Source organism: Cheilinus undulatus, linkage group 10 (genome assembly GCF_018320785.1).
Source record: "Cheilinus undulatus linkage group 10, ASM1832078v1, whole genome shotgun sequence".
NCBI classification, from domain to species: domain Eukaryota; kingdom Metazoa; phylum Chordata; class Actinopteri; order Labriformes; family Labridae; genus Cheilinus; species Cheilinus undulatus.
The window spans coordinates 23225145-23252428 of record NC_054874.1 but is presented as its reverse complement, the minus strand read 5'-3'; the positions used below and the strand labels follow the sequence as shown (position 1 = coordinate 23252428).

Sequence of the window (27284 nt, the reverse complement as noted above, 5' to 3'; positions counted from 1 at the left end):
CGGCTTGTTGTGGCGTTCTCTTCCTCCGCACCCGTCCCTCCGTGCTGCCACTGGAGTTAGCTCAGGAGCTGGTGGAAGGTTTTTCTGTCGTGACAGCCCGTCCACACTAACTTTTCTGTGCCCAGTTTGTGACTGACAGCCAGAGAGAGCGTTGTATTGTCCTTTTCGATGCATGGGAGTGCCCTGGGAGCGGCGACGGGAGAAGGTAGGTCCTTGGTGCCTCTGCCGCCTCCTCTGCTGTCCGTTGGTCCGTCAGAGCTTTCAATTCAGCTCCGGCCTGACTACCGCAGTGCTGCCGTTAGAAGTGGAAAAGACTAGTACTGTAGGCCTGGGCTACTTTGTAACCCACCAAACGCGACGCGACTTAAACCCTCGGTTATTTCAACGTGGCTTAGACTGCGTGAAACGATGATTTCTGAGTGTTAAAACCTCAGAGTGCCAGCGGTGCTGCGGCCACGATGTGTCATACACTGGTGACTTCATACCTCTAAGTGCGTGTATGTGTGTATTTTAGTGTGGGCACTCTGCGTATGGAAATGATAATTCCCTGTGGTACTCCTACGTAATAACACATGGCTGTCTCCTTGTGTTCATACCTTTCGCATTAACCTACCCATATGTCACTACAACCAAATGAATGGCATATCTGCGGGCCAAGTGAGCTCATTTCTGCAGTTCATCAGCGTAGTTACTATGAAAACAGGTGTAGATGTGTTGAGAGCTAATGCTATTGCTATATTTCATCTCTATCTAGTTTATTTGGCGTGGTATGTTGGAGGCAAGTTTGAGCTTGTCAACACATTAGCTACCATGTGTATACGGGATCAGTTGTGTCATGTCTTTAGTCAGGAGCATGTCAAAGCATAAGCAGGCTGCCATAGTCTGTTTTAGCTAACAGCACAGTGGCATCATATTTACACAGTAATCACCAGGGTACCAAGAGCGTATATGTCAAGAGCAACACATGTGATACTGCTGGCATCCTATTACATAAACACATCTTTAGCATCCTTCATCCTCTCCAGCTGGCTGGTGTCACTGTCTCAGCAGACATCTCTAGTGCAGCAGCACCCTACATGTAGTTTTCTCCTGTGTGTTTTGTGACTCTGAATGAGATGCTGAGTCTCCAGGCCATGCTAATCTGATATCATAGCCAGCTCACTGACTCCCATCCAGCTGCCAACCCAGAGTCAGGGCCACATCAGACCCCAAGGCTGCACTGGACTGGACTGGATTGAGCAGTAGTCATGATGAGTTTTTAGAATTGTGATGTTTGCAGCAAGGTCATGTCTGTCATCAAGTCCTTGATAACAGCAGTGTTGAAATTGCAGGGATGGATCACTGCTTTTATAAACTGAATTTTATGGAATGAAGATATGAGATGTACTTGCCTCCCATCTTTCTACCCAAATTCAATGTAAATCACCAAGCAGTAACAAATTAGCCCTGAGGACCTATAGCAGCATGTTGTCTTCCCATAAAAATAGCTTTGTCATTTTTGTGTGTGTGGTGTTAGTTCAGGCTTTTGTCTGTTTATCACTCTTAAATATTTAAATGATAGCACAGGCTGCCGAAAATCTTAAACCTAGCATGACTACATTTATTTATTTATTGATCCTCATAATTGTGGCTGCTGAATACACTTGACTCTCAAACCAACATGTATGATACTATTGGGTGTAGGGTTTTCTCACATTAAAAAAACAAAATTTGTCCAGACAAAACATTGATGTCAATTAAAGAATTGTTCAGATTATTTTAGATCAGTTATCTGACAACAAAATTGCAAAATATACATTTTATTTCTAAAATTTTTATGTACAAGTACCATAAAATCTGGTGTTTAACCTGCACTTTTATACCCATTTTTTCCATCAAAAAAGTTGGCTGTGGCTTATAAAGACCTATAAACCAGTATAGACTTATAAACCAGTATTAAGACACCTGACATATTTACCCCAAGTGCTTGCAGCTGCCACCTTCACTACACAAGACCTTATGTGACTGAAAACTCATCTCCTTTCACTTTGTATTGCAAGCAGCCGCTTCACTGCTCAGAATGTGCTGGGATACATAACAACACAGACCACACTGGTGATTTTTTTTTTTACTACTTTAATCCTTGTTTGGTAATAACAGTGCATTTAGAGAAAATAGCAAGTGTACTGTTAAGTAAATAAACCGTGTGGAGTGCTGGTTTGGCCAAACACTCCTCAGCAAGGACAACAGGTGAGGGAGTCTCTCATCACTGCAGGTTGACAGCTCTACTTATTATTGTATGATATCTAGTAGATGTGCAAACTCCATACAGTGAAATCAAATGGGAATCATCACATATAAAATTAAAAAAAAAAAACAGACTGCAGCTTATACACCGAGGAGAGTTATATTCTCGATTTTATGGTAATTATGGATGCATGTCATTATCAACATGATATCAGTACAGCAGATTTTATCTTAAAAATGTAATTATTTGTATCTGAAGACATGTAAATTTCTGTCAGTATTAGCAACCGCTTTATTGGCTCTAATTGTCTCCCTATGTTGGCTCTAAATATCAGTTGTATGCAGGCACGCCCCTGCCTATACGCAGACTACGCATAGCGTGTAGGGCCTCATCACCTGGGGGGCCTCATTGTGAGCGTTTTTTCTTCTCTTTCTCTGCACATAAGTCTAGTGTTTGCATGATGAATATGACCCAGGTAATGCATATAAAACCTTGACCAAACATCCGAACTTTGAGTCTTAACACACTAGATATATTGAAAAATATTGTAGTGTGTGAAAAAGTGAGATCTTTGTGTGACTGAATTTTTGATTGAGACTGTTAAAAAGTGGTTCACCTCTTTCCTGGCTTGGTTTTATTTGAGCAGGGAAAATATAGGAGCCCATGACTCACTGGTCTTGTTGGGGAATTACCCCGCCCCCCTAATGATAAAACGATATAAAATCACAAGCAGTTCACCTCAGTACAGTCTGTTGTTATCTGATGTCACTGTCTTTTTTGAAAGTTAAAGACTACATGTTATAATTTTGTTAATTGTGAGGTAAATTTCCAAAATCTATCAGCCACCTTTATTAAAGAATCATAATGGAGAAATTTGTACCAGAAAACAGTTAATTTAATCCCCAACCTATCTCTCTACTTTGGCTCAGAGCCAGGCAGCTGTACTCTGATTAGAAGCATTTTTTGTCATTTGAGAGGGTCAGATTTCTTGTGGGTGGGTGTGGCTTCAGCTCATTTAGCCAACACGCCCACCCAATCCTGGAACACTGCCAAATTTTTCACAATGTTGAAGCTTAATTTTATAAACTTGGAGATGTTTTACACTTTACATGGACTTTAAATAGTTCATATTTGTATTACATTTTTTATTGCAATGTGAGGTATTGTTACATCCCTCTGTGTTTTTACTCCAGATTTGGACTTACAAAGAAAATTTTATTCACTTTGTTCTAAACTTCCTTTAATTTGGACTCTAGGATCAAACACTTTGTACTATTGAGATCACATTTATCTCTAATATTGATTTATCATCTCCAGTAACTTAAGGTATCTTCAGGATATACATATGCCATTAAATCAAAAAGTAGTTTCAATCCTCATCACTCTAACATTTCATGTGTGAAACTGGATTTATCATGCTTTCAAAAACAAACCAACAGGTTAAATGATTCTTTATTCAATTATATTATTATCTGATGCAGTCTTAGTAATAAAAGGGCTGTAGCGTTAAAGATGTTTGCACAGCTTCTGAAAAGAAAAGATGTGTTAGATATTGATATGACTGATCATGTGATGGCAGTTTAATTGTGGGGGGAAGTCTATGAGATCCTCCTGTTAACGTGTGATAATTTGCCTGCTTTAAGATTGGTGATTTTTTTTAATGGTAATTTCAATGAATGGGTTACAATTTCCTGTGTTGTTGATAATGGTATTTATTGTGTGATATTGCAGGACTACTTGCATCATGATGTGGTCATTACTGAGAACAATAATGTGGTTGTTCTGCTGAGACTAATGCTTTGATCACATCTTTATGTACTGGTGGGATAAGTAGATAAGCTTGTTTATCCTTACTAACTCTGCTTACTATTTTTCTCTGATGTGTTCTGCTTTTTTCATACCCTGGTGGACTGCAAATTTACTATTTTTAACTGACCGATTCCCCTTTTTGAATTTGAACAAATACGGTATGTATACACTGCCTGTTTTTCAGGCTATGATTAATGACCCCTTGTTTAGCTTGATGTGTGTATTGTGAAACAGTGCCCCAGACACTGAAAAAATAAATCAAAGTGCCAGTGTAAGCAGCGTTCAAGCTAAAATAGCCCATAGATATCTCAGAGGGAACCTCGTTGCAGGATAACATCATGTGTCCTGAAACCAATGCTGCCTATCAAGGGAAACCTTTTTGTTCTTAGTGAGCAGAGCTTAGGCTTTGCCATGTTTCTGCTGCACTTGCATTTTAAAAAGTCTAATTAATTGGAAGACCTTTGCTTGCATATCATGCCCAAAGTATTTTTCAAAAAGATTTCTGTTTGTGTCTTTCAGTAGGAATGTCTTTGTTTAGGCCACAGGGATGATGAACCGAACCAGAAAAGGTCAGAGGAGTGAGGGAATGTCAGGAGCATAAAGGAACGACAAAGGAAGACAAAGCTGAGAAAAAAAATGAAAAGAGTGAGGAAAGCAGAGAGGAAGTAAAGGTCTTTGCAGCTCTCCCCTTGGGTGAAGCAAGCAGGAGAGCCAGCTGGACGCACATGTGAGAAGGAGGAGAAAAAGCTGGTGAGGTGGAGGAGGAAAGAAATGAGAAGGATTCATTTTTCTTATGAGTAACACTGCACTGACAGACCCACACTTTCTACATATGAAGGCGTATTTTAACTAGTGCTTGTGTGCTTCGGCAACACAGAGGAGAAGAAAGACTGAAAATTCAGAATAAACAGGAAAACAAAGCCAAGGTGACACCAGACACTATGGGATTTAATAACACAAAGAAATAAACACATCCCTAAACATGGCGGGGAAGTACCTCAACAAGAAATATTGAATAAGACAGAAAATCACTGCTGTTGGGATGGAAATGAACTGAATTGTCATAGGAAGTATGATTTTTCATACATATATGGCTACATATGCTAATATGTGTTTGAGGAGGAAATGTAAGGACCCATGTGAATTTAAGTTATTTATTATAATTTTGAATATATTTTAAAGAACAGTGGTAGAAGTACTGTATTTGGCCAGGAAGAGGATGGCAGACTTCTTTGTGTCATTTTGAGCACAAGATAATGTCTTATCGGTTCCCAGAGGTAAAATTATTATCATTTATTTGTCCTTTTGACAACATTTTTACTTTAGGTATGGTAAGGTAACTTGGCTGACAGTGAGTGAGTCAGCTTTCTTTCACATAAAATTAACTTCACAGGACAGGAAAAAACATGATAAAGTGACCATAATGCTCAAAACTAAACATTATGGGGCTCAGTTAAAATGTGGTGAGTAAAAGCAAGATAAAAGTAACAATGCACTGTCGGTAAGTAAAAACATGATTGGTTAAAACAAGATACAGATGTGCCATTAATAAAGACAATATGAAGAGGAGAAAAGCAAGATAAAAATCTGCTTAGTTCAATAACATAGTCAATAACACAAAACCGTGTAAATTCTAACTATGCTGCCAATTACAGTACTCTAAAATCCCTTGACTTTTAAGGCTTTTAAAAATAACTAAATCATCAGCCATGAAGGGCTCCAACAATTGGATTATACATTTTAATAATTAGGGTTTTGTTAATGAAAATGACAAAATAGCCATGGTTCTCTCAACAGCCCATAGTTAGGTAACTACTGCTATTACTCCTCATAACAGTCATAATGATTTAATTAACAATAACAAAACAATGACTGCGCCTTGTTTTGGAAGACTGTATGTTGCAGGTCTTGTAAGAATGAGACAGCCTGTAAAATATATGAATGTAGTTTTTCTAGTTACTAATCGAGTATATTGTGTTGGTTCAGGCAGACCATGGAGTCGAGCGCTGTCATATATTTGAGATCAGGTGATGTCACGCAGGCCCTCATCAGTTGACAGCTGATTCTCTCTTAGCACGCTACTGGCTAATTGCACTCATACTGCCATATTTAGACTGGTCTAGCCTGGCAAAATGTTGCTGCTCCCTCTGGAAGCTGCTTTTTGCAACCCTCCTCCACCCCAGCTCCTCCTCAGTGCTTTATCTGATTTAATCAATCCCACTTTACTGTTACTGATGCCGGCTCTGCTCTGGGTTTATTGCTGCTTCTGTCCCTGCCTCTTGTAGGCCCAGGAAGAGCAGGAATGTGTGCCATTCCTGCTTGATGCTTTCGCGTAGGCTTGTGGAAGGGCAGGGAGATCCAAGAACAGCCACACCGCCAAATATAAAAACAGCAATGAGAACAAATTAAGTAGTCCTGACTGAAATGATGTTTTGGTAAAGAAATCATTATTCATTAAAAGTTATTCATGCTTTAATGATTCAGAGAAAGGCTGTAAACCATGACCTTTATATTTTCATTGCTGGACTCATCATTTCAAACTGCAGACACTAGCTGTCAAGCAAGAAGTGTGGCAGCTGCTCTTTTACTTAGAGATGAGGATTGCCACAGTTCTTTATAGTACTTCTATCACTGAGTATCTTTAAAATTTATTAAGCTAGAGGTGTTTTTCTCTCTGTCTGAGATTCTAACGTGTCCCCTGCTGTACCTGTCTTCCAGCGCTCGGTTCTCTGACCATGAAAGCCAGTGCTGGCGTCCTCGCTGTCTATTAAACAGAAAAAGCCTAAATATCAGACTCTTTTTAACCTATGGCTGTTTTCTGAAGGAATGACAAACAGCCGTGACTGTTCGCCGTTGCATAGCTACATAATTGTGTGTTCTCGCCCACACATATACACACACAAATCCTGACCAAGAATAATACTCCTCCTCCTCCACTACATGCCTGAGGAATTGATGATAACAGTTATATTTTTTAATCAAAACACAAGCACATCACATATCAACAGCCACTAACATGTAACAGTCACTGTGTGTTCATGCTAATGAATGCACACACATCCTTGTAAAGCTGGATGCAGATCAAGCATTAATGAATATGCTGTAGCCAAAATGCTTTCCTGCACCACAGTGTGTGTTATGTATGTCGGTTTAGTGAGCATGAGTGTGTCAGCATGAGTTTAGAGATGGCAGTGAGAGCCTGAGGAAGCCCAAGCTGTCATCTGCCTCTGTTCTCCACCACGCACACACACCAAACCATTTACAGGCTGGACTGCAGCTCTAACACACTGTTACCTCTGTCAGATGAACAAACTGTGCAAGGAGTGATTGGTTGGCTATAAACTGGGCTCAAAAATGAGGGAGGTAATGCCAGCTACTAACAGATGGATCCATATTAGGATCTGCTATCCACTGTAGCTCATTAGAGTGTTAGCAAGCTGGAAGAAAGGGCACACATTCCTTTAAACTTGTGAAAACCATGGGGTGCAAGTAATCATGGACAAAATCTGAGTGACATCACCCATTTGGTTATTGAAGGGGAAAACAGCAGTTGCCATATTGAAAATACTGACTTAAACTTTCACACACTAGGCAAAGAGCACATCAGTCATGTGCCTAATTATGAATGAGTTATAAAGAAATTCACTCCCCAGAGAGTGTGTGCCAATAGAGACATGCACCATTCAGACATTTGTTTTAAATCAGGCTTCAAACATGTTTATTACTGCTGTAAATACAGACACTTTTGAACGGGTGTACACGTGATATACCAGACTGTAACAGCTTGTCTCTAGGGACAATCTAGGAAATGCAGGTTTGTGCATTTCTGCATTGGCTTCATTTTGTAACACCTGAGATTGCCACTTGGCAATAGCATCATCATTCTGTTATAGGCTTATCAACAGGCTTTAACTTGTTTCCAGTTATGCATGGCTATTTCTCAAAAACATATTCTGTACTGAGAATAAAGTAAGTCATGTTGGTAACATGTTCAGTCAACATTCATGTGTATTTGTTTTTTGCTTCCCTTTTCTGCAGACAGTGCTGGTAGTCCTGACTGTTCAGCAGGATGAGTGAGGCAGAGGGCCAATTCTACAGTGTTCAGGTGGGAGACTCCACCTTCATTGTACTCAGGCGCTACCAGCAGCTCCGCGCTATCGGCTCCGGGGCCCAGGGCATCGTCTGGTAAGAAGCTCATTGTTGTTATTGTGCTATTTTTCTTGGAAAATTGATTTGATCTTTAGCCTAATTTGGCAGTGCTGTTAATGTATCTGTTTTACTTTCCATTGCATAAAGTCATATCTGATAGATACAAGCCAGATTGTTGTCAACCCCTTTATACCAAGCATCTTTAATTTTTCCTTTTTGAGTAGCTTTGAGATCACAGTTCTGTAAAAGAGAAATGGCAAGAGCTTCAACATCAAATCACATCTTTGCTCTGCAGGATGCATTTACTGTCACTATTCTATAATAACTTTTGCTTCTTTTTGTTCCCTCCTATGTTTGACCAGCTCTGCTCTAGATACAGTCCTTGGCATACCAGTGGCGGTGAAGAAGCTGTGTCGACCTTTCCAGAACCAGACCCATGCTAAACGAGCCTACAGGGAGCTGGTGCTGCTAAAATGTGTCAACCACAAAAATGTAAGACTTGTAGTATATTTAAAGGTTTTGTAATTGTTTTTTTTTTTTTAGTAATAGTAGTAGTAGTAGTAGTTAGTTTGTAAGTCTGCCTCAAGGGTAACTATAATCAGGCGCCATTATGGTAACTGAAACAACTATACACTGTAAAACCCAATTAGTAACTATAAATAACTAAATAAATAAATAACTTTTTTTACCTCATTGTGTGTTGCCTTTGCAAAAGGACTTGAAGTGTTGTGCACTTGTACTTGAGTTAAAGTAGCTTAAGATACTTTGTAATTAACTACTGATAAATTAAGTATGATGTACAAATATCTAAGTGAAGAGTACAAGTAATGTCCAGTTCATACTAGTAGGCAATTTCAAGTATCTCAATGTAGGCGAGGTGACTACAGGTGACATTAACTGAAGGTTCACTGAACCAGGAAGTCCTCTTCTACCAGTATGTCTTCCATTGTGTATTGTGGTTGCTACCCACAAGAGTTCTCCCACTTAGTCAGTAACTTCACTCATCGTGTGTGTCAAAAGTGTCAAAAGCCCAAAGGGATTCTGGGAAAATTCTGCAGATTGAGTACTGTTTACTTTGAACTAAAATGTGCTCTCTTAACTCAGAAAAATAGAGCTGAAATGGCTGTTTTTGACTTTTAGGTTAACACTACTCAATTTTTTCAACAACCTTCAGCTGTTCAGATTTGCAGTGCAGGACAGTGATGTGGTTTCTCATGTACAAGTTAATGTAATTGGATGCATGGTTTCTCCTCTCTACTAATTTATCAAGAGTCAAAACAACAGCCAAAGTAGAAAACAGGAGTGTGTCATACTCTACCCACATGTGTGCAAAGATGAACACATTATTTTTGGATTTGTACAACAAAACAAAGCTGCAGGCTTCTTACAAACAGAGCAAATATGCAATTCTAGGCCATTTAATACAGAGGCCTTACCTTGTCATTTCAAAAAAATCAATAGAGCTGCACAGAATTTGAAATCACAGAATTTTTTTGTTGTCCTCTCTTGTTTACAACACGGGAAGTCTTGGCTCAAGTACATGTTCAGATGGCTCAGACTGTTAAACTTCTTCTTCTTTTTCTGCTTGTTTGAGTGTTGATTTAACCTGGTTACCGCCACCTACTGGACAGTGGTGTGAATCAGCAAATTGGCAGCCCAGCCCTTAGATGTAACTTGTTTGCTTTAAGTTGATTTTACCTGAAACAACAGTAAAATGATGTCTATCACCCTGCAATTAAACATTACCTGATAAAACATAGAATAAATACATTCACTTGACTGTCAAGTAAAGTTAACTTATGTGAGTCTTGATAACTACCAGGGTTTGCAGTGTACTAGCCATTCAGAGACTTTTGAGACATGCAGGGCTTAAAGTATTCAGGCACCATGCCATGAGTTCGTCTGCCTATGATATGAGAGGAGCACAACTCTCCTGCTCTCAAACTAGCATTATTAGCTAATCAGAAGTAGAATGGGGTGGGTCATGTCAACCGAGTCCTATGCTGCATAGATGCATGAGAAGAGAGACGTCAATATCCAATACCCATATAATTTGTCACCTTGTGATTGTAGGTCATGTTGTTACCCGTCAAGGACTTAAAACACAGTTTAAGGATGAACACAGACACATACTTCAGTCTCTAGAACACATTAAAGTTTAAGTAAATAGGATGAAAACAAAAAAAGACTTCAGCTGTTAGTTGGTCCTGCCTAACGTTAAAAAATGAATGCTTTACATTAGCAAATAGCATGAATGGAGCTCATTTGCTCCTCTGTCTGATCTGTCTCAAAGTCTAATTTCTAAATCATACTGCTCTAATCACCTTCAGGCACCACTTCTATGAAGTTCATCATATCTGAAGATCATTCATTTCCATATGATGTTTTTTCTTGCTATAACCCCTGCATATATGTTAAAATAGTCTTAGTAAATTGAAACATGAAACTGCTCTTTTGTAGCTGCTTTCCCTAACCCTAACCTTAACCCTACAACCTACAAGTACAGTGGCTATTGTTGATGTTCTCTGTTATTTACAGCCCGTCAAAGGCATAACAATGGACTCTGAAAACCAGTAAGATATTTCAGCAACAAAGAATTGATTAAAGGTTCATATTAACCTTTGACAGTTTTTTAAAGACAGCTATAGCTTTAATATCAGGCATTTTCCCTCTTTCAAAAACATCCTGTAAATTTTTGACATAGGTATATAGAGGGGTGTGTTATGACAACAAATAAAATATGCTAAGTATTTCTTTTTTATGTGATTAATTATACATAGTGGTTGAAACAGCTGTCAGTCAAAGCAAAGTGTATTGTTTCATCAGGCACTTCAGAGCTTTATATGAAGACCTGAATTGTCTTTTGAGGCCAAGAAATTAGAAATAAGTTGTAAACATGAGAAAAGAATAGGGTCTGTTGCTGCTATGGGAATATAGCTCACTGCAGAGTGAGTGAATCATGACAAATCTACTGAGCTCTCCGTCCTCAGCTGGCCAGCTCTCCACGGTAAAGTAGATGTAGATGGAAGAGTAACAGAGTGGACTAATGGCCTGTCTCTCTGCCTGCAGATCATCCGTCTGATCAATGTGTTCACGCCTCAGAAGTCCCTGGAGGAGTTCCAGGACCTGTGAGTGGCAGTGGAGGGGGTTTTGGCTCTAACAATCTTCTCAATTCAGAGTTTTTAGCTTATGCCTTTCCTTTCTCTTTCTTTTCTTACATCTAACAGCATTCGTCATCTACCTGTCAACTTCCTCTGCTGCACTGTACTGCTTTCATACCTTTAATTGCTCCTTTGTGTTTGTTACTGTTTATGAACTCCTTTGTGTTTCCCTCACTATTATTCCAGACTCTTAGTTATTATTCCACCATTGTTTTCCTACTTTAAATACTTTGATCTTTTCATTAATTTTAGGTATCTGGTGATGGAACTGATGGATGCCAGCCTATGCCAGGTGATCCACATGGATCTGGACCATGAGAGGATGTCTTATCTACTCTACCAGATCCTCTGTGGCATCAGGCACCTGCACTCCGCAGGCATCATACACAGGGTAAAGGGAAGAGTAAACGTTGTGTCCTATGGCTGAATGAGTTAGCAAAGCAGAGGATAATGTTTTATAACACCGCAGACATTTTTCTAAGAGTAATTTATCAGCAACATAACAAAACTAAAAAAAGAGGAGGGGTCTGAAAACTTTCTGAATGCACTGTACCTATAAAAGCTGGTCTATTTCAAAGCAGGAAGTCAATAGTCTTTTTTATAAGACAGTAAAAAATTCCAAAATGACACAAAACCAGTTTTAAACATGATTAATGCCACTTGACGGCCCGGGGGCAACATCAGCCCTGATCTCACTGTTAGAGTCTGAAATTATGTACATTTGAAAGGAAACGAAATATTTGAACAAAACTGTGTTAATTAGACCATTTAAAAATGTATTTAGTTTGTTTGAAAGTTTGGCCCCCAAAGTGGTCCTCGCACAAATGTAGTTGATGACCCCTAATCTATAATCACAATTCTCATTTTTTATCCACAGGACCTGAAGCCCAGTAATATTGTGGTGAAGTCGGACTGCACTTTAAAGATCTTGGATTTTGGTTTGGCAAGGACGGCCTGCACTAACTTTATGATGACCCCCTACGTGGTGACTCGATACTACCGAGCCCCAGAGGTCATTCTGGGCATGAAGTACAAGGAGAATGGTAAGGAAATCTAAGCAGAAATCTTCAAATATGAATTTTAAAAGGACTTAAAACTTTAAAATGAGCAAAAAGACGTGGTCTAAATCCAGTGCTGAAACACATATGCAAAACAACTGCTATATTTGTTTTTCACATATGGCATCAACAAAGATAATTACAAGACATTGAATTTAATTATACCATGTTTTTAAAGGGGGATGATTGTAAACAGTGTGGCACTTATACATGTATTATCAGTGAAAAAGAGCTCTTCAGGAACTTGTTGAATCAGTGTTTGTGTTGAACTGGCACTCAACTTCAAGCATTTCAAAGGCCTGATTTACTGCGAAAAAAGGGTCATCATTATTAGTAGATATAATTCAGCACACACAAGTTAAAATGAAACATGCCAGCTAATAAGCAAATAAAAATATTTCAGAATTCAACACAGGAACAAATGAGGTCATTAATAAACAGTTGCATCATTAGTTTATCCACAGACTCTGTTGTTTACAATACACAGCAGAATTGAGTTAACAAAGAAGCATATCAGAGCTGAACAGATGGTACAGACTGTTAAAAATAACAATAAATTGACTCGAAATTTTAAAAAGAAATCCTGCCAGAAGTGTACAGTCATAAATCTTTGATCCAGTATCAGTCAGACTCCATCTGGTTTATTTGGGATCCAAGCACTACAGGTGCTGGAGCTATATTGAACTCTTTATTATTGTTATCACTATTATCTTCTGAAAAGGGTCTCTGAAGGCGGGAAAACCCACAGCAACAAACCTGGCAACTAAACATCATACATTTTCACTGCTTCAAAAGCTTTTTAATGATATAAACAGCCTTCAGCTATTTTTAATTTTGTTTCATGTGTTACTTGTGATGATGATGATGATGATGAATGTCCTTAACATACCACTGCTCTGCTGCAGTTGACCTGTGGTCTGTCGGCTGTATAATGGCTGAAATGATCTCTCACAAAGTCCTCTTTCCTGGAAAGGACTGTATCCTTCCACTTTTGTCTCTTATCAGTTGTTTACTTTAAGTAAAGGCAGGAGACCAGCAGTGCTGTTTTATATTATTTGGGATTTTTTTCTTGTTCATTAGAAAATAACCTAGAGTGGTGAAAGGGAATTAAAAGTAGAACAAATAGTTTGATTAATATATTCAGTTATTCAGAGACAGGATCAAAATCTACTATAAGAAATCTAAGTTTGAATGAGACTTAACATCTAATACTGTCAGTTTTTGTTACAAATCAGGATATTTTGCCAGCAAATACAATGAAGTTGTTATCTTTTCTAAACTAGCTTCCCTTCAAGGGGAAAGATTACAGACAGGAAGTAGTCAGAGCACTTTAATGTTGGCCGGCCTTACAGGAAAGTCTTTTGCCCACTCAGGAGTGTAACTACCCTGTCAGAGCCATCACAGTAATTTGTGTAACTTGTCAAAAATTTGAATTATGATTTATTGATTTGTAGTCTAGACTTATAGTGGTCTGTATGATCTGGAAACCTTATCAATGCATTTTCAGCTCCAGTGAGAGTGAAATAGAGGGAGGAAAGGAGTTAATGGCTGTTTGCTGCACATATAAGCTCAGCTCAGAGCGAGAGAGAAACTACACCCCACTCTGCTGGGCATACACTCAGGGAAAGTGAGGGAGAGAGCAACAGCTGTGTAAACTGATAAGCAGAGCTGCAGAAGCGAGGAGAAAGGCTTGGAAGGCTGCGTCTGCTCCCCAAGCCAGAGAGTGAAAAGAAAGCCAGCCTGAAGATGAGTATGATGAAAGCAGCAGGCCTCAGCTCGAGGATGGACCAAAATAACCAGAGCTGGTGTTGAGCATTTCAATGTTTGTGGTGCATGTTCTCCATCTGTGCAGCGTTTCTACGTCATTTCACCCTGTATTTAGTGTGCATTTTATTAAGTCACAGATGTTACACAATCCTTTTTTAATATTTTTTCTCTTTTTTTCTGTGTGTGTGTGTGTGTGTGTGCGCGTTTGCCCGTGTGTTCTCTGTTCCCAGTGGACATCTGGTCAGTGGGGTGTATCATGGGAGAGATGGTTAAGGGCAGCGTCATCTTCCAGGGCACCGACCGTATCCTTCACCGCTCTCACTGTCACTGTGTCATTCATAGTACCACTTCACCTATCATTCGCCCTCCATTCAGCACAAAGTAGTTCATTCATCTTTATGATTTTATTTTCTTTTTTGATGTAAAACACATGTGTCTGTCAAAACATTTCTCTGTTACACCCTGCTGACATTATCATCTTAAATTGAGAGATTCGTGTGTTACCTGCACTTTTCTACGAGTTGTTTTTTCAGATTACTAAATCCCAGTTATTTACAGAGGAGATTATGTTTAAGTTATTCCTTTCATTTGTATTTATCCAGTTTCTCTATTTTCCATGATTTCTTCTTAACCTACTCCTTTCAATGCATTTGTGGAAGTACATAAAAATAATCTCTAATACATGCAATGTAATGCAATGTTCTTTACTGATACTGCATGGCTTTTACTGGGGAGCAGCTATGCAGATGTTGCAGTATATTTATATTATACTTCTATTTTACTCTCAGAATAGTATGAATAACTAGGGTTATTTTCTGATTATTTTAAAAGCACCGTCATCAGGTTTTTATTCATCTTACACTTTTATTGTATACTTTAGATACCATAGGTGAACTTTTACCTAGAAATGTAGCTATTTTTAGCTATGCTCAGATCACCCTGGTAATTACTTTACCTTATCAATCAGTGGCTGTCAGAAATCACACTCAACTCACTACTTCTGTCATACCCCATTTTGTAGTGCTGTCCAAGTTTAAGTGAGCATTGTAACATCTCATATAGTCCACTCATTGTATCCCATAATTATTTGTGAAAGGAATTATCCAACCAGTGGTCAATTTCTCAGCTATATACAGTGCCTATAAAAAGTGTTCATCTCCTTGGATGTTTTATTGATTTTACAAAACAATCATGGTCAGTATAATTTAGCTTTTTTGGCTTTTGGGATTTAACTGAACTCTGGGGGATGTTCAGTGCCTTGAAAATGTTTTGTATCCATCCCGTCTCATACTTTTCAATAACATTTTCTCTGAGTTGCTTGGAGTGTTCTTTTGTCTTCATGGTGTAATGGTAGCCATGAATACTAATTAACCAGTGACTGGACCTAACAGACACAGGTGTCTTTATACTACAGTCACTTGAGACACATTCAGTGCACTCAGATGATCCTCGTTTCAGTAATTGTGAGACTACTTGCACCAATTGACTGGACCTCTGTTTAGTTAGGGGAGTCACTTTAAGGGGGTGAATGGTATTGCAGTTACTTTTACATTACATATTTTATTTGACTGACATTACTTTGTAAAAATCAATTTTCACTTTGACATTAAAGTTTTTTTTAATAATTATTTTGGTCAAAAAAGCATGGTTACATTTACCGTGATTGATGCATAAATAATTGGGTAAAACACAGAAGGGGGTGAATACTTTTTAAAGGCATTGTATATCAGAATGTAGTGTTGTGCAGAGCTTTAATGAGCAAAGTTGACACATGACCATTTTATCATAGAACATATTGTTATTATTGTTATTATTATTAGCTATTTTTTTGCCAGAATGATAATAATTCCTTGCATTTCAATAGTGTCCTCGCTCAGGCCTTAACAACAGTAACATGGTTTCTTCACATTTTAATTGTTTTTAGTTGTGTAACCTCAATGATGTCACCTTTGTCAAGATGACCATTAGCATCTAAAATCATTTTTTAGTGTGCTCATAAAATCACTACATATCCCTCTGCAGATAATTTTCCTATGTTGGGAATTAGGGAGTAGGGAACAAATGTGTGTTTTCAGACACAACCAGTGCAAGCATGTTAGCTTTAGATCAGTGATTACAGCAGCTTAGAAAGCATGCATCACAGAGCCACCGGTCTGAATGTTGACTTGATATCTTTTGTTCTTAGCTGGACTTAACATTGTGGAAATTCATAAACCTTATGCAAAAGGATCAGTTTCATGTCCCATAATGCAGTAGAGTTTTCCCTAACAATCCTGTTGTCCAGACATTGACCAGTGGAATAAGGTGATTGAGGTTCTGGGCACGCCCAGTCTGGAGTTTATGAACCGACTGATGGAGACTGTGAGGAACTATGTGATGAACAAGCCGCAGTATCCTGGCGTCAGCTTTGCCGAACTCTTCCCAGACTGGGCTTTCCCTTCTGAATCGGAGCATGACAAACTAAAGAGTAAGACACTGTAACACACTCATTCAACTTTAGATGGATAGAATTACAGTTTCATTGCATAAACACTTGAAAGGATTGCCAGATTTCTTTTCCATAAACACTGCTAGAACATTCAGATTATGTTTTACAGCAGTGATACAAGAAATGACCCCACAAAAAGACACAAGGACATAGAGGCTGAAAACTGGAGCCTTTATGTAATAAATTCAGAGAATGGCATTGTAGGTCTAAATGTTTCTCTGTCCTCATCTTTGGCATTTAGAGTTCAGCATCACATCACCAAAATCAGAGAGTTAATCTTACCAAACATGAAAAGGAAGTTATCAGTTCTCATCAAACCTCTTCAATGAAGTGATGTGACAGTCTTTTCTCCGTAGTAACACTGCCTTTTCTCTGTTGCTATAACAGCAGGTCAAGCTCGGGACCTGCTGTCCAAAATGCTGGTCATTGATCCTGAGTGCCGGATCTCTGTAGAAGAAGCCCTCAATCACCCGTACATTCACGTGTGGTACGACCCCGCAGAGGCAGACGCGGTGAGGACATGGTTTTAGCTGTGTTTCTCTGTATGTATGTGGCAGCTGAATGTTTCTTCTCTGATAAATGTATTTCATTCTGTCTTTGCAGCCTCCTCCTCAGATTTCAGACAAGCAGCTGGAAGAGAGAGAGCACACGATTGAACAGTGGAAAGGTAGGGGACACTGCCCTCTAGGGAAAAAATTCAGAAATGCAACTGAACTCTTGAAACATTAAATATGTTGCGGGAAACCTAACAGCACCTTTGTAGGTTATGTTTCCATATATAAAAACATCAGAGACTGTGCATTTTTTTTGTGTGTAACGCATGTTCACCTTTAGGTATCACTGTGGACATTTTTGTCCAAAAGGGTGAATTTTGTACTTCTATTTTTTTGATAATTTTGATTTTTAATAAGAGCAAAAATAAACCATTTGTGGCCAAAGATGTCCACTTGTGAAAACCTGCTCTTAAATTTTAGATACATATTTTGCACTTTTTCTGGATTAAATCTTTCAGTCTACTATTTGTTTGATCAAAATGACCAAATATTGAATAATTTTGAGGAATTTAATCCTTTAAATGGCAGTTTGAATTCATGGTGTCACTGTTGTATGTAAATATCCCACACAAAGAAATGAGTTATTTACTATATAAGAAATTGTTGGGGGCTGGGATGTTTTCACGTAGTCAAACTGGCATATAGAGAGTTAAAATCCCCTAAATATTCAAATATGTGGTAGTTTTTGTACGGACCCAAGATGGTGAAAAGAATTAATCACTAAAATGGGTGAAAACATTTTTTGTTTAATTGTTTAATTAATGCTTTTTCACATTGGACATGTTTGTCCATGAATGGCTTATTATGGAAGTGCTTAGGAATGACACCTGAAGGTTAAGATAGTGTAAACCAGTGGCTCTCAACTGGTGGGTTGGGACCCAACAGTGGGTCGCAAATCTCTTTTCAGTGGGTCACAGATGTGTGCCTTGGAAAAAAAATGTGCCAAATTGTCTACGAGACTCTATAAATCATGGATGTTTCGTCCTGTTTCAATGTTTTGTTACACCCTTTGTACTGTCTTAGGCCCAAGCCCAGCTATTTTTATTAAGTAAATCTGATTGACCAAAAAAATCTACTAAATTTGGGCACAATCCTCCTTGAGGAGTTGATGGGGGGCCCATGACTCAACCAGTTGAGAACCACTGCTGTAAATGATCAACTGTTTAAAAACATTACTGAAGATAGTCTACATATTAGGATAGTAATTGTTTTTTAATTGGTAGGAAACAAGGAAAGATTTGAATGCCAAAAAAAAAAAACCTGCCCATGTGCTCCACATTGCTTTAGCAATACACAAACATGACAAACAGAGATCACTCCGGAGTGACTCTTTTTCTTTACTGAGTGCTGCAGAGTTCATTGTATTTCGGGGACAACTTTGGAAATGATATGACAACAAAAACCTTGTATTTTCATCTTTGTTTAGAGGTGCTGCTGAGAGTTAAAGCTCTTTGTTGATGGATCAGTAAAAAATGTAGGTATTTCTGCAGAGGCTATAAAATTGCATCACCTGCCGTCTGCATCCCATAATAAGTTGTGAACCTTAACTTTTTCCATTTTTGCTAGCTCTGCTGTATTTCACGTTTGACAAAAAATATCCCAGTACTTTGTCTCTGAAGTTAAAAAGTTTGCCCAAAGAACATTTTTTCTTATGTAATAATCCATAATATAAGGGGCTCACTTGCTAGATAAATGTTTGCAGCGCTCTATAGCCTGTTGCACCAGCTGAGCGTAATACATGTCTGATGGTATGAAGGTTCATTGTACCTAGAACAACGTAACGTTCAACTAACCATATGATTATTGTAGACATGATGTTTTCACCCCATTTGGTCAATTAGTGAAACATTTTTTATGCAATGTTAATTACAGCACTACAGCTTGTGGTAGCTTGTCTCTGAGCAGAATAACAGTTAAAATGTATGACAAAAATGTATGTAAAATATGTTGAAGCGGTTTGATTAGGTGTTATTGAAGAACAAAGACACTAAAAAAATGAAAAAGCAGAGTGTGACTGGTTCTCAGCAGTCCATAAAATGTCTTATAGCTAATCGAAGGACTACTCGTGAAAGTTTAGATACTGTGCAACCATTTACTTTCCTGTTGTCTGTTTAAATTTTTATTTCAACAGAGCTTATTTATGAAGAGGTAATTGACTGGGAAGAAAGGAACAAGAATGGGCTGATGAAAGAAGACTGCTCAGGTACATAGATGCACCATCCTCACTCATCACCTGTGGTATTTGGCAGGAATCTGCTTTAATTAGAGGCTTCAGAACCTCACAGGCCATCACTACCCTAAGCTCAAGCCTGGTTTCTCTGTTTAGATTATTCTTGTATGTTCAGCCACCTATATTCCTTTTTCCTTTTGTGTGTTTCCTGTTTCAGATGTGGTGTCAGCTTCAGCCTCACAGTCGTCATCAGCCAACGACATTTCGTCCATGTCTACGGAGCAAACTTTGGCCTCGGACACAGACAGCAGCAGCATCGACACACTGACAGGACCGCTGGATGAGAGTCAATGAACATAGTCCGCCACATATGTCTGCCTCACATTTACAACATCCAATTATCAGAAAACAATCATAATTCTCTTTACTGCCTCTTCCCCATATTGTCTGATATTTCTCTCTTTTCTGTAACATTCTTTTCCTCATTTCTCCTTTACCTCCATGGAAGGGTCTATTTTTCTATGTTCTTTCTGTACAGTGGATCCTGTTGATCCCTTCCACCTTCAGATGTTTTGTATTGCTGCCAAGATGTCATATCTAGCTTATCCGTCTGTCGGGTCAAAGGTTCGGCCTTCTCCTTGTGGATATCGTTTTACTTGATCAAGTAGATATTATGATGTATGCATCCATATTGATTTTCAGGTTGTTTCTTCCTTATGCCTGTATTTTAATAGTTTTATTTTTTTAGCAGATATTAATTTGAGGTTATTGTAATGAAATTAGAGCAGACATACCCTGAACATAGACCACAGCTGCCTGCTGCTCTCATGCATGTTACGCCAGTATGAACAAAAGCTTACCATAAGTCGATAGCACCACCTGATGTCCATCTGATGATCAAACACTCACACTCTGACGTTTGTTCAGTCCGTTAGGTAGCTCACAGTATTGCAGATCTCCACAGTGATGTTTTTAAGTTCATCGGCTTGAGTGTTGTGGATTCTCAGATCCTCCTCCTGACAGCAAGGGGGAGCTGTGATTGTAGTGTTAACAGTTTTATTTCCTGGTATAATGTACTGTATGTAAACAAAATGATCCGGCACTTATAGTAGCTCTTTAAATACAAATAGATAGGATGTGATTGTTTTTGTTATGACACTCAACATGTCTCTAGAACCACGTTGCAATCACCCTCATTTGACACACGGTACTGACTATCAAAATCAGTGTCACACTCCTGTTAATGTGGAAGCTGCAAAAACACACATGCTCTATTTATTTTTCGTTCTTGCAAAATGTTGCACACAATCACATTGAGGCTAAATTAAGTTAAGCCTCTTGTCAAAGCATTTCATCAATAAATCAATGCATTAGCTGCTCCTTTCTAAACCATTCCATTCATAAAGGGACAGTTAAGGTTAAATCATGAATCAGACATCATGTAGAGTAAATGTAAAGGCAGTAAAACACAAATAATGGTGTTTATTTTGCATGAAAGCATTTAAGATGTCATTAAGTTACTGTAGTTCTTGATATAAAGGAATCTGTTAAGGTTAGTTCTTTCACTCACAGTACCTTGATGATTTTGTTCTCAAATCCCGTTTGTTCAGTTCATTTTGTTTTGTTTTTGCTTTGTAAGCTTGTGTGTGTGTGTGTGTGTGTGTGTGTGTGTGTGTGTGCGGGTGTTATCAAGAGTTACCATGCAGCACTCTCCTTCTTCATCTCCTTTGAATCATCCTATAAGACAGTGGTTGCCTCTTTGCAAAGGCAACATATATCGAAGAAGGTGGCCCCTCAGGAAAAAAACGGACATGCTGTGGATTAAAATGAGGATGAGACTGTGGAGAATGAATGAATGAATGAAAAGAAGAAAACCTAAAAGATGGACCTTGGTATTGGACTGCAGAGCTGCTTTTGTGCAGAACTGTTTGCACAGCTTGATGGACATGCTGAAATATGACACTACAGAGTCACGGAGGACTTGAAGCACCATGTTGTACACTATATTTTCCATTTATAAACCATGACCTTATTCTTTCAGTCATGCCTTAAACGACCAGAGGAGTGGCCAATTCACTCCCAAATATCCTATCAGATAAGGACAGAGCATAACTGTGCTCTAGTCCTCCTGTGTCTTCACCATATTTAAAAATGCTCCAGAATTTACACTGTCAGTTTCACGGTTTTGTTCAGTTTGTTTCTCCTTTTCTTTTCAGAGATGTTTTGTGTGATTGCAATGACAACAACATAATCACTTGGCCAACATCTCTTGCCCATATAAAACTAATAAAGTGGACATCAGTGATTCATTTTCTTTTAGTGGCGTGTATTTCATAGATGCTCAGTGATAAAATCCATTAAGAAAAGCAAGTATTTTACACATTTGGTAACAGCAGTTTGAAACCTAGCCAGTCATGTGCCCCTTGTCCTTATCCTTATGCACACTGTCCATAACAACGCATTATTGCTTATTGTTTTCTCAGAAGCTTTTGACGATACACTCTGTCTTCTTTGCCTCGTTGTTGAGCTCTCCAAAGGTGTCAAAGAACTGCTCCATCTCCCTCTGCAGAGTTGCATTGCGTAGTTCTGCGGCAGCTCTGGCCCTCTCGGACTCCACGATCTTTGCCTGGACGACCTGGTACCAGTGCCGCTGCTGTGCTAGGTTGGTTTTCAACCGCACCACCTCCACCTGCAGCTCTTCATTTCTTTGCTCCAGGCTGATGGAAAAGACACAAGGAGGAGGGAGAAGGATTTAAAATGACTGGCAAAGAAATAAACAGCTGGCAACTAGATTTTCTACCCCTGAAATAAAGAGGTAAGTTGTGTATTTGTCTAAAAGAGTGGCAGTGGACAGCATCAGCTGCTTCAATTCTTGGTACTTGATCAGGTGCCTATATAAAGTATTCCTCCCCTTGGATATTTCACCCTTTTATTGATTGTATAAATCAACCATGGTCAATATAATTTGGCTTTTTTGACAGAAAAAAATTACAACTTCTTCTAATGTCAAGGTGAAAACTGATTTCTACAAAGTAGCGTCAAACAAAAATATGTGATGTAAAATAAGTGAATGCATAAATATTCACGCTCTTTAAAGTGACTGAACTAATTCAACAGAAGTCCAGCAGGGTGGTGCTAGTAGTCTCACAACTTGTGAAATGGGGATCTCCTGAGTGCACTGAATGTGTCTTAAGTGACTGTAATTTAGAGATGTGTCTGGAAGGTCCAGCCACTGGTTAACCAGTATTCCTGGCTACCATTACACCACAAAGACAAAAGAACACTCCAAGCAACTCAGAGAAAAGGTTATTGAAAAGTTTTACAAGGCACTGTACACCCACTGGAGTTCAGTTAGATCAGGCCATCCTCACAAACTGACTTCCAGTGTTCAAGAAGGAGACTAGTGAGAGAGACCACCACCTCTAACTACTCTGAAGGAGCTACAAGCTTCAGCAGCTGAGATGGGAGACTGCATACAACACCAGTCAAGCTTTATGGGAGTGTGGCAAAGAGAAAGCCACTGTTGAAGAAAACTGATTATATCTTGACTAGAGTTCACCAAAGGGCATGTGGGAGACTCCATGATCAAGTGGAAGAAAGTTCATTGGTCTGATGAGACCAAAATGGTGCTTTTTGGGCATCAGACAAGAGGCTATATTTGGCATACACTAAACACTGCACATCACAAACACACCATCCCCACTGTGAACTGCGGTGGTGTCAGCATCATGCTGTGGGGATGCGTCTTGGCAGCCAACCCTGGTTCGTAAAGCTAGAGGGTAAAATGAATGTGGCAAAATACAGGAAAATCCCGGAGGACAATCTTATTCAGTCTGCAAGAGGCTGAATAAGATTGTCCTCCGGCATTTTCAAGAACTACAGCTTGGGAGAGGATTTATTTTTTCCAGCAAGACGATCCCAAACGTACAGGACGGAAATGCACGGAAATGGTTTGGAGACAACAAGGTGAATGTTTGGAGTGGCTGAATCAAAGCCCAGACATCAGTCTAATAGAGACTTTGTGGCTGGACTTAAAAGCTGTTCAGGCCTGATCCCTGTGCAACCTCACAAAGTTTGAGCAGTTTTGCAAAGAAGAATGGAGTAAAATTGCAGTGTCCAGAATTGCAAGCCTGATTGAGACCTAGCCACTCACATGCTCTCACTTATTTTACCTTAAATATTTTCATTTGACATTATTTTGTAGAAATCTGTTTTAACTTTGATGTTGAAGTTTTTTGTCAAAAAAAGCCAAATTATATTGACCATGATTGATTTCATAAATCAATTAAAGGGTAAAACATCCAAGGCGGTGAATACATTTTTACAGGCACTCTGTATATTTAGGATTGGCTGTAGAGCCAGCTTATTTGAGTCTATACATCTATCTCCTTTTATACTCTATGTCAGGCTAAAATCATCTCCCATTTTCTTTGCCTACTTGCCAAATAGCAGCAGCGACCTTACCCTGAGACTGGCTCTATCTATATCAGTAGTAAATGAGGTATGTGTTGTGTCTAGGTCAGCAGCATGGCCCCTTAAATTAGCTCTCTTTCCAGTGTCATGGGCTGTTTCTATAGGTCACACACAGCCTGTGCTTTCTCTCACTGTTAAATTAAAGACTTTTCTAACAGCTGGAAAAATGAGAAAATGGGATAATAGGAGTAAAAACACATTATTAATCAGAGTGCTTACAATGAAATATATGATTAGCAACAACTTGGATGGTCAAAAATATCTCATTACACTTAAAAGCCTCATTGACCTGACAAGTCTAAATCAAGGAAGTGCAGAAAACACAATTTACTTGAGTTAGTAGATGCATGTAGGAGATCTAATGTTTTTATTTCAATACATTTTAATTTCCCCTTGCTTCACTGGAAGCCAGTTTATTTTATTTTCTTCTAATACCTGAAAATAAGATGTTTATCAGGACTCTGGTGAGTTTGGCACAAAATAAATGTAGCTAGATATTCCTGAAAACAAATTAGCCAAAAACAATTGAGGTTTTGCATTCTTGGAATGAAAATACACAAAGTTAATCCAAGTATTTTGATACATTTGAGCTCTGATGTAATTGATTTAATTTTAACTTTTGCAATGCTTAAACACTGCACTGGAAAAATCATGCTTACATGACATTATCATTTGTAAAGCAATCAGAAACTTCAGTAGACACTTGAAAATGATACCAACAAAATAAACAATTATACAATTTCTCCAGACATTAAAGACAAAGTGTCCAGCTTATGAATTAATGATTGAAAGATAATAATGTTAGTACGGCTGTTTTTTAAACAAAGATCTTCATGGGAGAGGAAGCTCCTTGTTCTAAACAGGATGCAGGGTGAAGATGGGGGTCAGCTGAGTGACCAGAGCAGCACAGCTGAGCGGACACTCACGCTCTCAGGGCTCGGGAACATCATGACCCTTCTCTGCAAGTACACCCAGGGCTCTCATATAGACAACTCAATGATCTCAGAGTGTAACATTGCAGCCAACAGCACTGGCACATTACATGTAAAATACTAAATTTTTTTTATCTGCACCTGAGATCCATGTAAAAAATGATGGTACATGTTCAAATGAAACACCAAACAACAGAACATTACCTGATTATCCGTTCCTCATACTCCTCCCTCTGTCTCACTATCTGCTGCTGGAGGCTGGTGAGGAGGCTGCGGAGGGCGCTGGCAGACGGGTCAGCAAGGGGAACAGGAGGAGGCACCTTTGGATACCAGCATGGGAGCTCTTGGTGCTGGGCTTCAGCTGGGGGCCAAGGAACCTGGCATTCAGTTTGCGACAAACGAGAGGAACATGCTGTAAAATGCTGAGGAGGTGAAACAGGGTCTGCCTGCTTAAATACACAGGATCCTGAGTCCAGCTCTGGCTCCTGCTCATGTGTCTTGTCCTGATCTGGGTTTTGGTCATCGTTATCTAGACCAGTTTCAGCAAGGATAATCTCACAGGAGGACCAGGTGCTTTTGTCATCCTCTGTATTCTGCTCAGGCACCCACGCCTGATAAATCTGCTCCTGCATGTTCTCCGTGATGCTGGTTTCCATGTCAAAATCCTCCTGGAGGCTGCCCGGAGTGACAGCTTCAGGGAGGTTATCGTACACAGAGAGAGCACTCCTGTGCTCCTCGCTCTGAGATGGATTTGGACTGTGGCTGGGATGAACTCCCAAGCTACCTAGCTGTTCTCCTCCTCTCTCTCCTCCTCTCGCTCTGTTTACTTCTGAATCCAGCTCTGCCTTCCAGCCTGCTCTTCTCAGGCCTCCTATCCAGCTGCAGTAACTGTGATCTGGCCAGGCGCCAGTCCCTCGTCCCCCTCCGATCAGTGTGGGAACCTCAGCTGCAGCTGGGGCCAGACCAGGCTGAGGGCTTCTGGGGCCTGGGAGTCTGGTTACAGCCAGGCACACAACTCTGCTCTCCATTTCCTTCTCCCTGGCCCTCCCTCGCTGGGCAAAAGGTGGGCAGTTGTCGTACAGAGGGTCCGTGGAGCAGGAGCTGGCTGTGGTAGGTGTCTCAGTAGGAAGACAGTGCAGCTCCATGGTCCTTGCAGGCACACATGGGGGTGCTAAGAACCTTAGATAACCGCCCTCCCCTCCTCCTCTCCCTAGTTTTAGTTTGGGACTGAAGCCTTAGATTGTGGATCTGAGAGCGTGGTGGTGAGGAGTCTGTGCCAAGAGTTAAGATGTCGCTGAGAGAGGAAGGTGTAAGGGTCCTCCTCCCCTTTGGCTGGTATCTGCTGTGCCTTGCAGCCGTTGCCTAATGGCAGACAGGTTGTAGCCTACGTGTTTGCATGTGTGTGTTTATGTGTGTGTGTGTGTCTTTAAGCAGCACTGACATCAGCTGTTACTTTAGCACAGCTTCTGAGGGAGGGACCAGGGTGTAATATAGTCTGGCTCATTCCTAAAGACAGTCACACATAACTGCACCCACAGAAATAGACAGCAGCCATGGGTGCAAAGAGTGGACATGCACAATGAACGCCATAATCTGTATTTATTCATGCAGTTAGAGAAAGATTCTATGGATATGACATGTAAAAACTATTCTCAGAAAAATCTACTCTTTATTGCACAGTGTGCACATCCATTGATTTCCTGCCCTGCCTTTATGCACTCTGAATACAACAACACTGAAGGAAGTGTTAACTGCCAAGTTCTTGAACTGCAGACAGTTCATCCCATAAAACCTGCTGCAGTACATTCATCACTGAGTCTGTAAGAGCTGCTCAGCACCAAACCACTGAGACAGTGCTGCCAATGCAGTGTGAGCTTGTGTTATCAAGCCATACCAGGTGGGAGATTAGTAACTAATTTAAACACATTTACTCAAATTATTGTAATTCAGTAGTGTGTTTGGTTAGTTTCTCTTTTCTCCTGTTGTTCTTGCCAATAATTAAAGATCAGATTTTACAGTACAGAGTGCAGTAGAGGAGAGTGTTGTAGGCACCTGTGAGCTGAGTGTGTGAAAAGGAGAGAACGAGAAAGAGTGCAAAGACCAAATGAAATATCTGTCCAAATCTAAAAATAAAGTACATTGGAACTCTAAAGTGGGTGAAAATGGTTTGCCTTTTACTCTGGAGCCTTTAATCTGTGAACTCAGTATTCCTGGGGTAGTGTGAGATCCTCAGTGTTTGGTGGCACTGAATACTTCTGGTGGCAGTACATCCCTCCAGTCTTTGGAATATTTCCCTCCTGATCCTGGCTACAACTCTCCTAACTGCAGGTTGTCCACATTTCCCATTTTCCCACACTTGTCTTTTACATTTTCTTTCTCACACACACACACATACTTTCTTAAATCTACATATTTTTGGTTTGGGCTGAAGAGGCCTTAACCATTGAACTGTGTATTTTATTTTGATTGAACTTTGGGGGACGTTTGATTTTAATT

At 39.6% G+C, this 27284-nt stretch overlaps 2 protein-coding genes across 3 annotated transcripts; one reads left to right on the top strand and one right to left on the bottom strand.

Moving 5' to 3' along the window:
• Nucleotides 1–21692, top strand: mapk9 (mitogen-activated protein kinase 9). 2 transcript variants are annotated; one of them, XM_041797176.1, is made up of 12 exons: nucleotides 1–205; nucleotides 8075–8221; nucleotides 8548–8677; nucleotides 11255–11313; nucleotides 11599–11737; nucleotides 12224–12389; nucleotides 14402–14473; nucleotides 16456–16638; nucleotides 17047–17171; nucleotides 17263–17326; nucleotides 19345–19416; nucleotides 19601–21692. In XM_041797176.1, exons 2-12 carry the CDS (start codon nucleotides 8106–8108, stop codon nucleotides 19735–19737), a joined length of 1263 nt encoding a protein of 420 aa, XP_041653110.1. In that variant the 5' UTR covers nucleotides 1–205; nucleotides 8075–8105; the 3' UTR covers nucleotides 19738–21692. The 2 variants fall into 2 exon arrangements, with proteins under 2 accessions (XP_041653110.1, XP_041653111.1); XM_041797177.1 differs by lacking the exon at nucleotides 14402–14473 and adding an exon at nucleotides 13310–13381.
• LOC121516089 (rho GTPase-activating protein 24-like) lies at nucleotides 21689–26224 on the bottom strand. Its single transcript, XM_041797178.1, has 2 exons — nucleotides 24993–26224; nucleotides 21689–22100 (listed from the first exon to the last, which is right to left on the bottom strand). The coding sequence occupies exons 1-2, from the start codon at nucleotides 25931–25933 to the stop codon at nucleotides 21863–21865; spliced, it is 1179 nt and encodes a 392-aa protein (XP_041653112.1). The 5' UTR covers nucleotides 25934–26224; the 3' UTR covers nucleotides 21689–21862.
• Between the last annotated feature and the right edge of the window lie 1060 nt (nucleotides 26225–27284).

Bases quoted from the DNA above. Each gene is read 5' to 3' on its own strand.
- mapk9 (XM_041797176.1), top strand. From the start codon at position 8,106: ATGAGTGAGGCAGAGGGCCAATTCTACAGTGTTCAGGTGGGAGACTCC. The intron at 12,390-14,401 runs GTAAGGAAATCT...CTCTGTTCCCAG, and splicing joins CATGAAGTACAAGGAGAATG to TGGACATCTGGTCAGTGGGG. The intron at 19,417-19,600 runs GTACATAGATGC...TTCCTGTTTCAG, and splicing joins GATGAAAGAAGACTGCTCAG to ATGTGGTGTCAGCTTCAGCC.
- LOC121516089 (XM_041797178.1), bottom strand. From the start codon at position 25,933: ATGGAGCTGCACTGTCTTCCTACTGAGACACCTACCACAGCCAGCTCC. The intron at 22,101-24,992 runs GTAATGTTCTGT...CTTTTCCATCAG, and splicing joins TATGAGGAACGGATAATCAG to CCTGGAGCAAAGAAATGAAG.